The sequence below is a fragment of the Bison bison genome, unplaced genomic scaffold (genome assembly GCF_000754665.1).
Source record: "Bison bison bison isolate TAMUID 2011002044 unplaced genomic scaffold, Bison_UMD1.0 scf7180017864390, whole genome shotgun sequence".
In the NCBI taxonomy this organism is placed as follows: Eukaryota; Metazoa; Chordata; class Mammalia; order Artiodactyla; family Bovidae; genus Bison; species Bison bison.
Genome location: NW_011494962.1, coordinates 444,775 through 460,808, shown reverse-complemented (window position 1 = coordinate 460,808; position 16,034 = coordinate 444,775). Strand labels below are relative to the sequence as shown.

Here is a 16,034-nt window from a genome sequence, read left to right as displayed (position 1 = left end):
CAGATATGCAGATGACACCACCCTTATGGCAGAAAGTGAAGAGGAATTAAAAAGTCTCTTGATGAAAGTTAAAGTGGAGAGTGAAAAAGTTGGCTTAAAGCTCAACATTCAGAAAACGAAGATCATGGCATCTGGTCCCATCAATTCATGGGAAATAGATGGGGAAACAGTTTAAACAGTGTCAGGCTTTATTTTTGGGGGCTCCAAAATCACTGCAGATGGTGAATGCAGTCATGAAATTAAAAGACATTTACTCCTTGGAAGGAAAGTTATGACCAACCTAGATAGCATATTCAAAAGCAGAGACATTACTTTGCCAACCAAGGTCCGGCTAGTCAAGGCTATGGTTTTTCCTGTGGTCATGTATGGATGTGAGAGTTGGACTGTGAAAAAGGCTGAGCGCCGAAGAATTGATGCTTTTGAACTGTGGTGTTGGAGAAGACTCTTGAGAGTCCCTTGGACTGCAAGGAGATCCAACCAGTCCATTCTGAAGGAGATCAGCCCTGGGATTTCTTTGGAAGGTATGATGCTGAAGCTGAAACTCCAGTACTTTGGCCACCTCATGTGAAGAGTTGACTCACTGGAAAAGACTTTGATGCTGGGAGGGACTGGTGGCAGGAGGAGAAGGGGACGACAGAGGATGAGATGGCTGGATGGCATCACTGACTTGATGGACGTGAGTCTGGGTGAACTCCGGGAGTTGGTGATGGACAGGGAGGCCTGCGATTCATGGGGTCACACAGAGTCGGACATGACTGAGAGACTGAACTGAGCTGAACTGAAGGAGCAAGACTGACCATTTGTTTCCCACCTCAAAACCCAGGCTCCTTTTGCAACCTACCACACCACATTTTGCTCCTGTAATACCTACAAAACCAAGTTCTGCAGAGAGAAAAAGAGCTAAAATAAAAAATTTTGCTCAAGGCTGGCCATTGTATCACAAACAGCAGCTCTGCTCCTGGGTGGGTAGTTTGTCTAAGTTAGAGTGGATGAAAACAGTATTTACTGTGTTGCTTATTGTGCCAGGGTACCTCTGAACAAGATTGATGTATATATATATGGTGACCTAGATCGCCTTGATATTTCCCTAACTTTGTGTACACTTTGTGCTTAGTCATTCAGTCATGTCTGACTCTTTTGTGATGCTATGGACTGCAGCCCGCCAGGCTCTTCTGTCCGTGTGGATTCTCCAGGCAAGAACACTGGAGTGGGTTGCCATGGCCTCCTTCAGGGATCTTCCCAACCCAGGGATATAACCCAGGTATCCTGCATTGAAAGAGGATTCTTTACTGTCTGAGCCACCAAGGAAGCCCATGGATAATGGAGTGGGTAGCCTATCCCTTCTCCAGGAGATCTTTCTGACCCAGAAATCGAACTAGGGTCTCATGCATTGCATGCAAAGTCTTCACCAGTTCAGCTACCAAGGAAGCCCCTTGTTTAAGCTCTAAACAGGTGTTAGCCTAAGTCAAGAGATACCTTCTCCAGGAGATCTTCCCCACTCACAGATTGAACCCACAATTCCTGCAGTGGCAGGTGGCACTTTATAAAGTGCCACCTGGGCAGCCCAACTCTATAGATGGATATCACCATCAGATTATTTGCAGCTGAAGATGGAGAAGCTCTATGGTGGTGGTAGTTTAGTTGCTAAGTGGGTCTTAGTTGCAGCATGCAGGGTCTTTTTTTGTGGCATGGCTATTCTCTAGTTGCAGCCTGAGGGTTTAGTTGCCCCCACAGCATGTGGGATTTTATTTCCCTGAGCAGGGACTGAACCTGCTTTCCTTCCACTGGTAGCTGAATTCTTAACCACTAAACCACCAGGGAAGTCCCAATTATATTTACCCTTCAGCAAGGGTAGTTGGATGGATAAAAATTCTGTTTCAAAGGTTACTGTGGTCATAGCAAAGCAAAAGTAGAGATTTCAGCCTCTTTTTCTTTTTCTCTTGATGGTTTAGTGCTTTAATTTGTTCAGCATTGTCTCCAGTGGTTTCTAAGGTGCCCTTTTCAGACTTACACTTTAAGTTTAAAGGATTCTGACAGCAAATAATCTTTGACCCTTAACTCATGTCACACAGAACACACTAGAGCTCCATATATGTCGCATCTTTAACTTCTAGTTCTAGTTTAAGGATGAGAGCAGTTCCTAGGTCACTGAGCTAAAAACAATGATAATGCTGACCAAGAGTCAACTGCTCTTTTAAGTTAATAGACTCCATTTTAGGTTTATGGGGGAAAAAAAAAAGGCAGTTTTAGGTTTGGGAAAATTTTAGCAGAAATGCAGAGTTCCCACAGGTAATTCTTCCTCACAGCTTTCCTTATTTTAAACACATTGTATTAGCTTGTTTTATTGGTTACAGCTGATGAACAAATTTTGCTACAATATTATGAACTGAAGTCCATAGACTACTGCTGCTGCTGCTAAGTCACTTCAGTCGAGTCCGATTCTGTGCGACCCCATAGACGGCAGCCCACCAGGCTCCCCTGTCCCTGGGATTCTCCAGGCAAGAACACTGGAGTGGGTTGCCATTTCCTTCTCCAATGCATGAAAGTGAAAAGTGAAAATGAAGTTGCTCAGTCGTGCCCAACTCTTAGCGACCCCATGGACTGCAGCCTACCAGGCTCCCCGTCCATGGAATTTTCCAGGCAAGAGTACTGGAGTGGGGTGCCATTAGGGTTTAATCTTTATGTTCTATATTCTATGGCAAGATTGGGCTTTCTTGTTGGCCCAGACAGTAAAGAATCCACCTGTGAAGCAGGAGGCTGGGGTTCAATCCTGGGTCAGGAAGATCCTCTGGAGAAGGGAATGGCTATCCACTCCAATATTCTTGCCAGGAGAATTCCTTGACAGAGAAGCCTGGTGGGCTACTGTCCATGGGGTCACAAAAAGTCAGACACGACTGAGCAACTAACACTTTCACTTTCATAATGACATGAATTTGATAGAGATAGGGTAAGGGGACAAAGTAGGTAATTAAATGGTTAATCCCACTGCACATTGTAAGTAAAAAAGTATGAGAACAGGAAACCCCTGTAAATTAATGATTGCTTAAGAAAGCAGTTTTGCTTTACTACAAAACCAAGTAGGGTTGCTTAGCAACAAAACCTTGCAAAACAGAAGCATGAGACATCTCCTAAAACAATAGAACAATGATGGCATGAGACCCACATCCCACCTAGTGAGCTCAGTAAGTTAATGACCCCCTAGGACAACCTCTCTGCACATATAAAAAAACAATAAAATGGAAAGGTGACATTCAAAGTGAAAGACCCTCATGGTCCTGAGACTTGAAATAATTTTTCCATAGTGCCATGACTGTCCTGGCTTAACCACATAGGGAGAAGAAAACTCCCCAGCCTGACGTGAAGGCAGAGCTGACTATGGAAGCTTGACATCTACTCAAGAATGAGGAAAAAAGTGGTATTTTTCCTTTGATTATTAATATAAAACTATAGCCCACTAAGTTCTCAGGCACAGCACCATCTCATCCACCCACTTGTTAGCCTCACAAACTTCCTATTCTAATAAATCACTTCTTATCTATCACGTTGCCTCTCACTGGATTCTTTCTGTGCTGAGACATAAAGAACTAGAGCTCTTGAGAATCCCCCAAAACACCACCTAATAGTTTTAAATCCATCATTATAGAATCACAGAGTATAGTTTCATTGTCTTAAAAATCCCCTGGCCTCCCCCATTCATCCCTCCCAATCTTTCCACCTTGGCCCTTCAGACATGTCTTTTCAACATCTCCATAGTTTTGCCTTTATCTAAATGTCAAATTGTTGCAATTTTACAGTATGCAGCTTTATTAGATTGCCTTCTTTCACTTAATAACCTGCATAAAAGGTTCTTTTTATGTCTTTTCTTCACCTGAGAACTTTTCTTAAAGTCCCCTGAACGTTATACCATTGTTTGGCGAGTCTACAGTGTGTTTAGCCATTTATATATTAACAGGCATCTTGGTTGCCTCCAAGTTTTGGCAATCAAAAATACAGCTGCTATAGACACACCTGTGTAAGTTTGCATAAACATCAGTTTTCAACTCGTTTCTGTAACTGCCAAGAAGTGAGACTGTTGGATCATCTGGAAAGTATATTAATTTCATAAGAAACTGACAAACTGTTTTCTAAAGAGTCATCTGCTTTTTATTGTCACCACTTGGTGAAACTTCTAAATCATTTCAAGGATCAAAATAATTCACCAGGAAAGAAATTTTTGTTCATCAAAGACTGATTTCTGCTGTTACTGTCTTGTTTTAAGACTCTGTTTGTAAACTCTGTTCCAACTGGACCAATCTCACTATAGCTGATCCTCAGGGTTGAAATCTTATCACCTCACAAAAGTCCAAAAAACGGGTGATGTAGACAGGTGATTATATATTTGCTGCTGCTGTTGTTTAGTCACTAAGTCCTATCCAACTCTTTTGCAACCCCATGGACTGTGGCCCACCAGGCTCCTCTGTCCATGGGATTTCCCCAGCAAGAATACTGGACTGGACTACCATTTTCTTCACCAAAGAATCTTCCTGGACTGGGGATTGAACTTGTCTCTCTTGCATTGTCAGGCAGGTTCTTCATCACAGAGCCACCAGGGAAGCCTGATGATGTATTTAAGATCTTTCAAAAATAAAAATGGAGTAACTATGGTTCACACATACAAAATGGAGCCAGATGGCCTTAGGTGGAGGTAGTTTCAGATGCATTCTTGCATCTGAGAACTTGCAGATGCATCACTGAGAACTTAAACTTTCTGAATTATATCAAACTCAAGACCATCACCAGACATTTTCAAAACAGTATCTGCAAGCACTGCCAGGTACAAACATAGTTTCAAAGCACCTCCCTCCTACACCTGCAAATGTGTAACCATCCTGAACCCCAAAACAACTCCTGTTTAAACAAGCATTCTTATTTCTTCCCAACTCTAGTCCTAATTCCTGACAATTTATATAACCTTGTAGTTTTTGGCCTTTATAACCTTTCCTCATTTTGTAGCCTCAGAACGTAATAGCCTGGGGTTTTGATCTGTGTATGATCTCCTGAGAACAGTGGTGCGAACAAGCCACAAATCAACACCTTTTAGAGTAGGTTTGTGTGTGGGTGGCTACACACAGCAGGGTTTCTGTCCTCAGGGGTCTTGGTTACCACAGGTTGAACCTCAGAGAGACAGAGCCTTGTCCCCATCTCTGCTAGGCCAGGGAGACTCGCAGGCTGTGGAGATTTATGCAGACGTTCTCCTGCTCTGCTAGGAAGGGACCCAGCGTGGCAGACAGCCTGAGCAGAGGGCTGTCCTCTTAGATCCACTGTTAGTCCACCAGGTCCCCATCAGGCGTTTGGCAGGTTGGAAAGGAGCCAAAGACCCTTCAACCGCAGGCATCCTGTTTACAAGTGTTCTGACTTCCTTTTCTGCCTCAACATCCTGAGAAATGAAACACGGGAAGTGGGGCGTAACATCTAGGGCGGAGCGCAGAAGATGGAGGATGGGGAGGGAGGGTTATATAGTACCATCTGGGGTACCATCCGGTCCATGGGCTTATTTTCCAGACCCTGCATCCGGTGTTTTCCTTAGAACTTGGCAGATGGTTGGGACCTGGATGTGGGAGACGGCTGCAAATGGAGAGGGATGTGGTCGCCCCACAGAGAAGCTGAAGCTGCCGGGAGAGGGCAGTGGTAGCAGCCCTGAGACGCCGCATCCCCCTGTTTGGCCACCTCTGCTGCTGCTGCTGCTGCTGCTGCTGCTAAATCGCTTCAGTTGTGTTAGACTCTGTGCGACCCCATAGACGGAAGCCCACCAGGCTCCTCCATCCGTGGGATTCTCCAGGCGAGAATACTGGAGTGGGTTACCATTTCCTTCTCCAATGCATGCACGCCTGCTAAGTCGCTTCAGTCGTGTCTGACTCTGTGTGAGCTATGGACAGCAGCCCACCAGGCTCCTCTGTCCACAGGAGTCTCCAGACAAGAAAATGGAGTGGGTTGCCATTTCCTTCTCCATTGGCCACCTCTGGTCCAGAGCAAATTCATAGTGAAAGAAGAACCGCTACCACCCAGAGGAGAAGAGAATGAAGAAACTGCCTTCTTGGTCTCAAACAGGTTGCAAACTCTCCAGGCCTGTTCCAATAAGGGGTGAACATCTGGCCTGGTTGGGTGATTTGAAAAAATTTGACTTGATTTCTCCCCAGATGACAGTGCGCCTAAGCCGCCCTCTTCATAGGAGTTTGCAGAACTTTAGTGGGTGACGAGGAGATTCCTTAGGGTAAGCTCGGTGGTCTAGGGATTAAGGGTTTTGAAAGGCTGAGAGAGGGTGGAGGCGTTCTTAGTGACCTGGTCCAGGGTCTTTCCCCTTTTTATTTCTCTGTCTGCCTCACTCCCAGGATTGTGTCATTATTGAAAAGTTGAGATCCCTTTGGAACTGCCTGAACTCCGCTCATTTCCAGAAACACAAAGGTCCCAGGTTCTTGGGGAGACTTGTCTTTCAGCTTTGTCTGAAGAGCCTAAAACTCCCTCTGGCAGAATAAGAGTGTGTTTAAAAAAAAAAAAAAAGGTTCCCTTCCTGGTGTCATGCAGGTTGAGTGTGTCACCTTTTTCATAATGTATTGCTTTTATTAACTGAAATTTCAGAAACAAAGACCTGATTGAGAAGAGGCGTTTTTTGGCTGGATTGTTAGAGCCCCAGCTTGGAGATACAGATGATACAGATGTAGCTCTGAGTTGTGACTGACAGACTTAAAAAAAAAAGGAGGAAGTTTATTTATTTTTTTAAATGCAAAAAGCCATGGGTTCATTACAGAGCTTGTTTCTCAAGCATTAAAACTTCAGTTGATGAGAAGTGAAGTGTGTTAAGGATTGGTTGCACGAACACAGGAAAGGGAGGGAGGGAGATCTTGAGGGTGACTATAAGATTTCTCAGGGTACCTTGAGGTCACAGGAATTGGCAGATGTTGCTCTGTCCTTTTGTGTGGTACAATACCAAGATACAAAGAAGTTCTAGTTCTTAAATTCTGAAATCAGACCCTCGCCTTCCAACTCCATTTTTGTATGCTGAACACTTCATTATAATGATTATTATAATTACTCTATTACTCTAATTATAATGATCACTCTATTATAATTTCAATTTGTCATTGCTCTTAGCTCTGTCAGGTTTTCAGTGGTACTATAAACCGTAATCTTTTAAAATGTCCCTGTCTTGACTAGACACCAGAGAGGACACTAACCTTGCCTCAGCCATTCTGGAAAATCCATCCAGACCTCTCCCACACAAGACCCAGGTACCTGCTTCATCCTCTTCATCAGAATTTGCAGAGCTTTTGTTTCTCAGCACCTACCATAGTAGTAAACAATCTGCAGATATTTGGTGACTGGATAAGAAGTGATTAGTAATGCAAAAAATATGGAAAAAATGAGGCTGCCACTCTTACTAGATACATTACACAGCTGCTACAATAGATAACCTCCTGAATTTCATTGATAGCGCAGTGTATGTTTACTTATCACTCATGTAGCTGTGAAATATAGGAGGTTCTAGTTAGAATGCAGCTTTCTTCCACGTGGAAATTCAGGGACATAAGTTTCTTTTATCTTGAGGCTGTGCTACCTCTCAGGTCTCCTTGTTGTTATTGTCTTTTCATGAACAGAGAAAGGTAAAGGTTTTTGTGAAGATATGTCTGAACTTAGGTGGCCTCAACCTGCAGGGACTTGAAACAGGACTTTGGTTTCTGGCCAGAGATTGAAGTCAGGCCAAGTGCTGAGTCCTGGCCATTAGGATTCATTTCCAGAAAATGAATTTCCACAGAGAAACCAAAACTAGTGAAACAAGTGAGACATTTATTAGGAGGGAAAAGAGTACATGTGCGTAGGCACACACTGGCAAGCCCAGAGCGTCGGGTCCTTGTGGTAGTCGAATCACTTTTATGCGATTTTCTTCTGGGTTTCCTTTGGCCAAACGTCTTGCTTTGGCTGGTTCTGAGTCCATATTTGGTGATTATCAGTGTCCTCCCAGGTGTGTGCCCACATTTCCTAGCCAAGATGGCTTCTAGTGAAGAGGCCTGTGGACAGGTTGACATTATTCCCTTTATGATCTACAAAGAGTCTTGCTGCAGGTGTGTTCTTGGAAAGGTCCTCTGGACCTTGAGAATGAGAAAAGTACTATCTCATTTCTGGGCAGGGCTTAGCTCCTCCTCCTCTTTATCTTGGGGTATCTATCCACAGGGGACAAAGTCCAGCTGTACAGCCCCGAGTCCATTTAGCTCCTGCCTCATGTACATTTCCAACAGCACAAGAGATGACTCTAAACATGGCCACCTGATGTGAAGAGTCGAGTCATTGGAAAAGACCTTGATGCTGGGAAAGACTGAAGGCAGGAGGAGAAGGGGATGACAGAGGATGAGATGGTTGGATGACATCACTGACTCAGTAGACATGAGTTTGAGCAAGCTCCAGGAGATGGTGAAGGACAGGGAACCCTGGTGTGTTGCAGTCCATGGGGTCATAAAGAGTTGGACATGACTGAGTGACTGAACAACAAAAACATGTACATTTTTGGAAGATCTGCACCCAGTGACATAGTGACATGATGCCATTCAGTTGCTAAGTCACATCCAACTCTTTGTAACCTCGAGGACTGTAGCATACCAGGATCCTCTGTTCTCCATTATCTTCCAGAGTTGGAAGTTCACTTTCACTTTCATCAAGAGCCTCTTTCGCAATGAGAGGCGGAGTCTGAACTTGGAGGGTGCTAACTCCATCCAGTTCAGGTAGAGTCTGAACTGGAAGGAAATGTTAACAGAATTTCCTTTCAATTCACATTTCCTGCTTTGCAACTACTGAGAAAAGGTACCACCAAACGCTTTTTTGAAACATGACAATGACAGAGGTGTCTTTAAAAATCTTAGAGACAGACTCTACCTATAGAGTGAACATGGAGCAGTGGAGATCTGGTAAGGTAAAATTGATAAACTTTGACATAACAAAATGGTAGTTGTGGAAGGGAGTTCTTATACTACTGACCACTGACAACAGAGGAGAAATTGTGCTTCAGAAGTATCAGTACTTCACAGTTAACTTTCATAGAAGGAGAGATATTTTGAGGGACTAGAGGTGGGTGAGAGGGAAGGTGTGTAATTGTTATATTAGTTATTCTGCTACTAGTATGTTACTTAAATATTACTGCACAGTGAATTATGTTATAGGAGGTTAAGAGAAAAATGGTCTTTGGGTTTTGTTTTTAATTAGTCTTTGTATTTTCTCCAGGTTGCTGGCCACTTGCATCCTGGAAACTCACATTATGATGTTAAGTAATAGATTACTGTATTTCAGAGGTGATGGCAAACAGACACTAATAATTTTGTAATACATATACTAATAAAAGTTGCCCATACCTACTGTATAGCACAGGGTACTCTGCTCAATATTATGTAACAAACTAAATTGGAAAAGAATTTGAATAAGGTAAAATAAAATAAGATAAAATAAAATTTTAAGTAAATACAAAAGTATGTTTTCTTTCCATTGGGCACAAATTTCCCTGCAAAGTTTCCTTTTTGAATTAAGGGTAAATATGATTTTCAGTAATATCATTAAGTGTTTCAGCTGAAATCTATTGAGGCTCATTTATGTGTCCAAATAATTTTCTTTGTCTTTCCCTCTATTTCCCTCTTTATGTCCCTTTCTCTTTCTCATGGAGTCTAGTGTACTTCTGTTATTTATATATAGTTATTTATGTATATATAGTATATATAGTGTACTTCTGTTATTATATCTCTCTCTTATTTTCATTCTCTGATCCTTTGATCATAGTGGATCTTAAATGGCTAAGCTTTATATCATCCTTTTCAGAGTACATTACCAAAGTAGTTTATATAATATCTTACCAGATATTGTCAGTAGTGATATAAAAATATGAACATCTTTTAAATATAATCATTTTAGTTAAACAGTTTTGATTTAATGAGAGCATCAGAGTATTAATGTAACATAGTGATTGATTATTAAAAGTATTTGTTGAAATATAGTACCTATCTGGTTAATGTTATTATCAATATCACTGCATTAAAAAAAAAAAAAATTGTAACCTCCTGTCATTCTCCCCTGATGTTAGCCAAGAATTAATTTCTTACTGTTCTCTAAAGAGATTTTTATTTAATAAAGCCATGAATAATTATTGACAAAATAAAAAGGTTAACTGCAAAAACTAGGACTATTGGTGAAACTGTTTGGTGTCATTAGAGGGGCTCCAAAGAGCTCCGGTACCACAGTTCTTTATCTTTGATCCCAGAAAGAATTCAGTGAGAGGCAAAGTGATCCATAAGTGAACGTGAAAGTCACAGTCGTGTCTGACTCTTTGCGACCCCGTGGACAGTAGTCTGCCAGGCTCCTCTGTCCATGGAATTCTCCAGACCAGAATACTGGAGTAGGCAGCCATTTCCTTCTCCAGGGTATCTTCCCAACCCAGGGATCAAACCCAGATTTTCCATACTGCAGGCAGATTCTTTACCATCTGAGTCACTAGGGAAGCCCTGGTGATAGATAAGAAGTGACTTATTAGAATAGAACACTTGTGAGGCTTTCAAGTGGGTGGGCAGTGTCCTCCTGCACTGCAGAACTTACTGGGCTACAGCTTTATAATCAAAGGAAAAGTAGGTGGGGGAGAAGACCTCTGTCTTTGCTGAGTACATGTCATGCTTCTATCATCAGCTAATCCAGGTTGATCAAGAGTTTCCTTTGCCTAGATGGTCAAGCTAAGTCCACAAATTGTTTTTTGTTTTGTTTTTTTTAATGTGTGCAGAGAGCATATCACAAGAATCGTTAACTTACTGAGCTCACTGCACAGGATTAGGGTCTCACTGTGCCACTGTTTTATTGTTTTGGGATGTGTCTCATGCTTCTATCACATGATTCTGTTCTAGACAAGTCTGCTTGGTTTTGTGGTTAAGCAAATCTGCTTTCTTGAATAATCATTAAATTACAGTGGTTTCCCATATATTGCTTTTTGCTTTTCTTTTGTAACTGAAAAACAGATGTGGAGGTTCAGGGCAGGACTAAATCCATCTATCAGCAATCCTTTAGCATTTTTATTTTATAGCAAGTTTAATGAGAAAAAGAACGTAGTTCATACATGTTTGTACTTTAGTCCAAGAAAAAGAATTCCTTTTACTGAACATCTAATTTCTGCTAAAATATGCATTTTCTTCTTTTTCTTTCCTTATCACCTCTCACTGCATTTTATTTTTTATCTGGGACAACAGGATATTGAAGTTATTGAGACACAGGGTTCATGTTTAATGAAAAAGAAAGTTCTTAAGGAACATTAATATTTTTCTAGTTAAGCCAAGTGCTTATGTAGCTGAAGCTATTTGACCAATGCAAATGTGAAATCTTTTTTTTTTTTAATTTAAACTTTCTGAAAACTAACTAAGTTTTCTAGTATCTGAAATTAAAGTTAAAACCAGTAGACCTGTAATATGATTCACTTCTCTGTTTTTCTGTGACATAATTTCTAATACCACTTTTTCAAACTAGAAATTTGAAGGTTATTGTGTTCAGAGTGTAATATAAAAGCCATATGAATTTAGAGAGAGACAGGAAGAGGACACACCACAGGAGAGTGTAAAGGAGGAAGACATTTTCCTCTGCTCTTCTGATTTAAGAATTAAGTTGACATGAGACAGATAACAATTAAAAATCAAACAAAAGCTTACAGACTGAAAACATACATGCAACTTAGTGTTGAGAGTTAACTTTTATTTGATGGGAATTTTTAGGGCTTCAAGCCTGAAAGACAATGTCTCATGTAACCCCATAAAAACTGCTATGAGGAGAGGGGGGAGGAGTCAGGTTATGTAGAAGTTTGGAACAACGGATAGGTAATCTGAACATCCAAAGATTATTGTGATTTAAAGAAAACCAGATATCCCAAGCTAAGGAATGTAGTGATTTCTTTGTACTAGAAGATGCAAGAGTCTGGGCTCACTGAAATCATTCCCTTGATATGCACCTCAGCTGTCTGGGGCTGGTCTCCTGCACTTGTCCTTAGTGCTTACAGCAGGGAGTGACTGCACTTAATGACTGCCAGGTAGGAACCATCATTCTCCTTCCTAAGCACACTCCAGGCTCAGAATTTCACATTTGGAGGGTCAAAACTGCTGATGGCTGTGACATCCTTGTTTATTGATATGGCAAGAAATTCCACATCTCAAGTTGAATCATATGTATACATGAGACAGACCCAGGAAAACTGAGTAACTCACCAAAATGGCCAACAGCTTCACCTTAAATAGCATCTTCAGCTAAAGACAAAAGATGTTGGGGGTAGTGGTTTGGGACTTCAGAGAAAAGGAAATAGAAATGGAAAAGCAAAAGTTTGATGAATAAATGTTTGCAGGGCTGTGCAGAGACAAAGATCTTTAGGGCCACGATGGACTCTGATCTCTAGGCCCTGCCCAGTCTCCCCCACCACACTCAGGCCCATATTCTTTGCAGGTATTTCTGGTGATAACTCTCTTTTAAACAGCCCCTCTATCTAATTTTTTTTAGACAGATAGGGAGAAGATCAAAGATTCTTCCTGGATTTTGGGTGCTTTGCTGATTTCCAGGTTGAAATAATCTACATGCTGAAGAGACATTTTTGGGGTGGCAAATTTTATTTCCACACAAAAAAACAGAACAGAAGTAAGTAAGCAAGAAAGAGAAATGAAACATGGAACAATGGAGGGTGTTAGGAGAAAGATATAGAGAAATAAAGAAGAAGAAAAAGGGAGGACTTTTAGAATACCGTACTTAGTCACTCAGTCACGTCTGCCTCTTTGTGACCCCATGGACTGTAGCCCACCAGGCTCCTCTGTCCATGGGGATTCTCCAGGTAAGAATACCACGACCTCCTCCAGGGGATCTTCCCAACCCAGGGATCAAACCCAGGTCTCCTACATTGCAGGCAAATTCTTTACCAGCTGAGCTACCAGAGAAGCCCCTTTTAAAATATAAGTAAGAGGCAAATAGGAGATTCATTGGAGAGAGGTAAGGGGAGATTCACATCTTACTCTTCTAACAATGAAAAAAATTGTGGAAATGGAGAAAGCAATGGCACCCCACTCCAGTACTCTTGCCTGGAAAATCCCATGGATGGAGGAGCCTGGTGGGCTACAGTCCATGGGGTTGCTAAGAGTCAGACACGACTGAGCGCCTTCACTTTCACTCTTCGCTGTCATGCATTGGAGAATTCACTTTCACTCTTTGCTGTCATGCATTGGAGAAGGAAATGGCAACCCACTCCAGTGTTCTTTCCTTGAGAATCCCAGGGACAGGGAAGCCTGGTTGGGCTGCTGTCTACAGGGTCGCACAGAGTCAGACACGACTGAAGCGACTTAGCGGCAGCACCAGCAAACTTAAAAAAGTATTCACAACCTAAAAGTTGAGAGTATTACCGAGCCCAGGTTCACTCTGCTCACCCCTGACAATAGGCTAATGAATCTGAGAGACAAGGTGTTAAGGCAAGGAATATGACTTTATTCAAAGAGCTGGATGACCATGAAGTTGGCTGACTAACATCTTGAAATAACCATCATGTTGGGGTCTGGATGCCAGGTTATTTTATGGATCAGAGGTGGGGGGAGATGAGGAATCAAAGTAAAAAAAAAAATAATTGATTTTTGTCGGTATCTCTTAGAATAGCAGGCCTCACGCAGAGGGATGTGTTAGTTTCACTTCTTTACGTCAATCTTGGGTGGTGTGACATGAAATATTTGCTCTGATATCAATAAACAAAGATGAAACAGCTCTTTGCAGTTCTGGCCGCCAAATATGAATTTCTCAGCCAGGCTGGTAATCAACAGAGGAGGGGTGCAATTTCCCACACAAAGAACAAGAATGTCATAGTCCTTCACAGATGAGAGACATCAGGCTCTCTCCCTGTGAGCCAAACAAAGGCACCCCAGCCCAAGAGGCAGGCAGAAGTGGGGCAGGCAGGGCTCCCTGAGGCAGGCCAGTGTGTATGCCTGTAATAACAAAAGCAGTGAAATGAGAGTTAAAGTCGAAGAAACAGATCCTGTATGGAGTCAAAATTAACCCTTCCTGGTTACGAGAGTTATGTTTTATTCAGTGGGAACTTTTAGAACTTAAGCCAGGGAGAGAGCATCTCAAATAACCCTGAAAGAACTGCTCCAAGGAGGCAAGAGAGGAGCCAGGTGGTATAGAAACGTTGCAACAAACAGCATGTAGCCTTTGAGTATCAAAAGATGTTTTTGTAAAAAACCAGATATTCCAGGTTAAGGAATTTAGCACTTTTCTATGTATGGGAAGATGCAAAAGTCTGGTCTCACTGAAATCATTCCTTTGATATGCACCTCAACTATCTGGGGCCAGTATCCCGTGTTTTCATATCCTGAGTTCCCTCAGGGCTCATCAGCTCACTATTCTGTGATGACTATGATTGCTGATTACTCTGGCATCCTTTGCTTACTGTTATGGCCGGAAATCTTCCATTTCTCGGAAGTCATAACATACGGAATTTCAAGACAATTTTGCTTTAATGCAGAACCAAAAGCATGAAGATGGAAAGTTTCATATGGAGCCAAAATCCAAATGCCATTGTATAGCATTTAAAGAAGTCATTCCTATATTCCCCCCGCCCCTACCTAGCATTTAAACTGAGGCTCCTGAACATTCTAGGAGATATAGGTGCAATGAGTGAAATGTGGCAGTTAAAAGAAAGTTAGCAGGAACTTCTTAAAAGTATAATTAACATTCAGTAAAATTCACCTTTTGGTGTACATTTCTATGAGTTTTGACAAATACATATAATCATGTGGCCACCACACAATAAGAGTACCCCCCACACCCCCTAACACACACACACATGCTCTCTGTATATATTTCTTTCCTCTCTCCTCATCATTTGGCAACCAATGATTTGTTTTCTGTTTTGATACTCTTGCATTATAAGAATGCCTACAGAGTCAGGCTTTTCTCACCAGCATAATGCATTTGAAATTCATTTATATTATACTGTATATCAATAGTGTAGACTTAATAAAGAGAGACATTATTCACAAGGACTATCACCATAGGAAACACTCTGTGAAAAAATTCTCATTTTAAAGTAAGGCAAGGAGGGGAACAGAACACTGTTTGGAAGGGAGAGTGAGGTGGAAGAGCAGGTGGCATTTCCAAAGTCACACTTCTCCCTTGTGTTCTAGGAACATGAGGTAGTGATCACACATGATTTGGGAAGCATCTCACTGCTTTCTTTAGTGCCTTTTTACATTTTCAAGCAATCCAGAGTTTTCGGGGTCTTTGGGGAAGAGAAAGTCTCAGTAAAATTTACTGAGTCAAAGCAAAATAATAAATGAGCAATTGTAAGCATGGGGTGAAGCTTTTCTTTTTCTTAGTACAAAGTGGTCTTTATTTACCTTTTTCCCAGCTGAAGGATATTGAATTGTTGCCAGTTTTTGGTGACAATAAATAAAGTTATCATAAATGTTCAAGTATAGGTTTTTATGTAAATGGAAATTTCCATTCCTCTTGCATAGATACCTAGGGATGGCATTGCTAGGGCATGTGATGAGGTTATGTTTGCCACACCTCACTGCTAACCTGTTTTCCAAAGTGGCTGTACTGTTGCATTTTCAACAGTTTATGAGAATTCCATTTGTATCATTTCTTCACCATCATTCAGTTTTGTTATTTTTTTGCCACTCTGATACACATCTTGTGGCAGCTCACTGGATTTCATGTTTCCCTAGTGACTGGTTGGAGCTTTCCAGGTGGCTCAGTGGTATAAAGAATTCCCCTGCCAAGCAGGAGACATAGGTTTGATCCCTGGGTTAGGAAGATGCCCTGGAGAAGGAAATGGCAAACCATTCCAGAATTCTTGCTTGGGAAATCCCGTGGACATAGGCGCCAAATCCTACAGACAGAGGAGCCTGGCAGGCTACAGTCCATGGGGTCGCAAAACAGTCAGACAAGGTTTAGAAACTAAACAACAACAATGACTGGCTATGTTGGTTTCTTGATCCATGGGAGCCAGCAGGAGTGATAGGAGCTGC

The 16,034-nt window shown here is 41.8% G+C and overlaps 1 protein-coding gene across 2 annotated transcripts in view; it reads left to right on the top strand.

Moving 5' to 3' along the window:
* Nucleotides 1-5,457: 5,457 nt before the first annotated feature.
* Nucleotides 5,458-16,034, top strand: part of LOC105002116 (C-type lectin domain family 2 member D11-like) — a 19,851-nt gene continuing 9,274 nt past the window's right edge. Inside the window, exon 1 of one of the 2 annotated variants that reach the window (XR_826917.1) lies at nucleotides 5,458-6,250. Coding sequence is in view for 1 of the 2 variants with exons in the window: in XM_010858603.1 (XP_010856905.1) it covers nucleotides 8,855-8,933 (79 nt within the window). In the remaining variant the exon portion in view is untranslated. Of the gene's footprint in view, nucleotides 6,251-8,453; nucleotides 8,934-16,034 lie in introns of those variants that run through there. The other variant, XM_010858603.1, reaches the window with a different exon arrangement.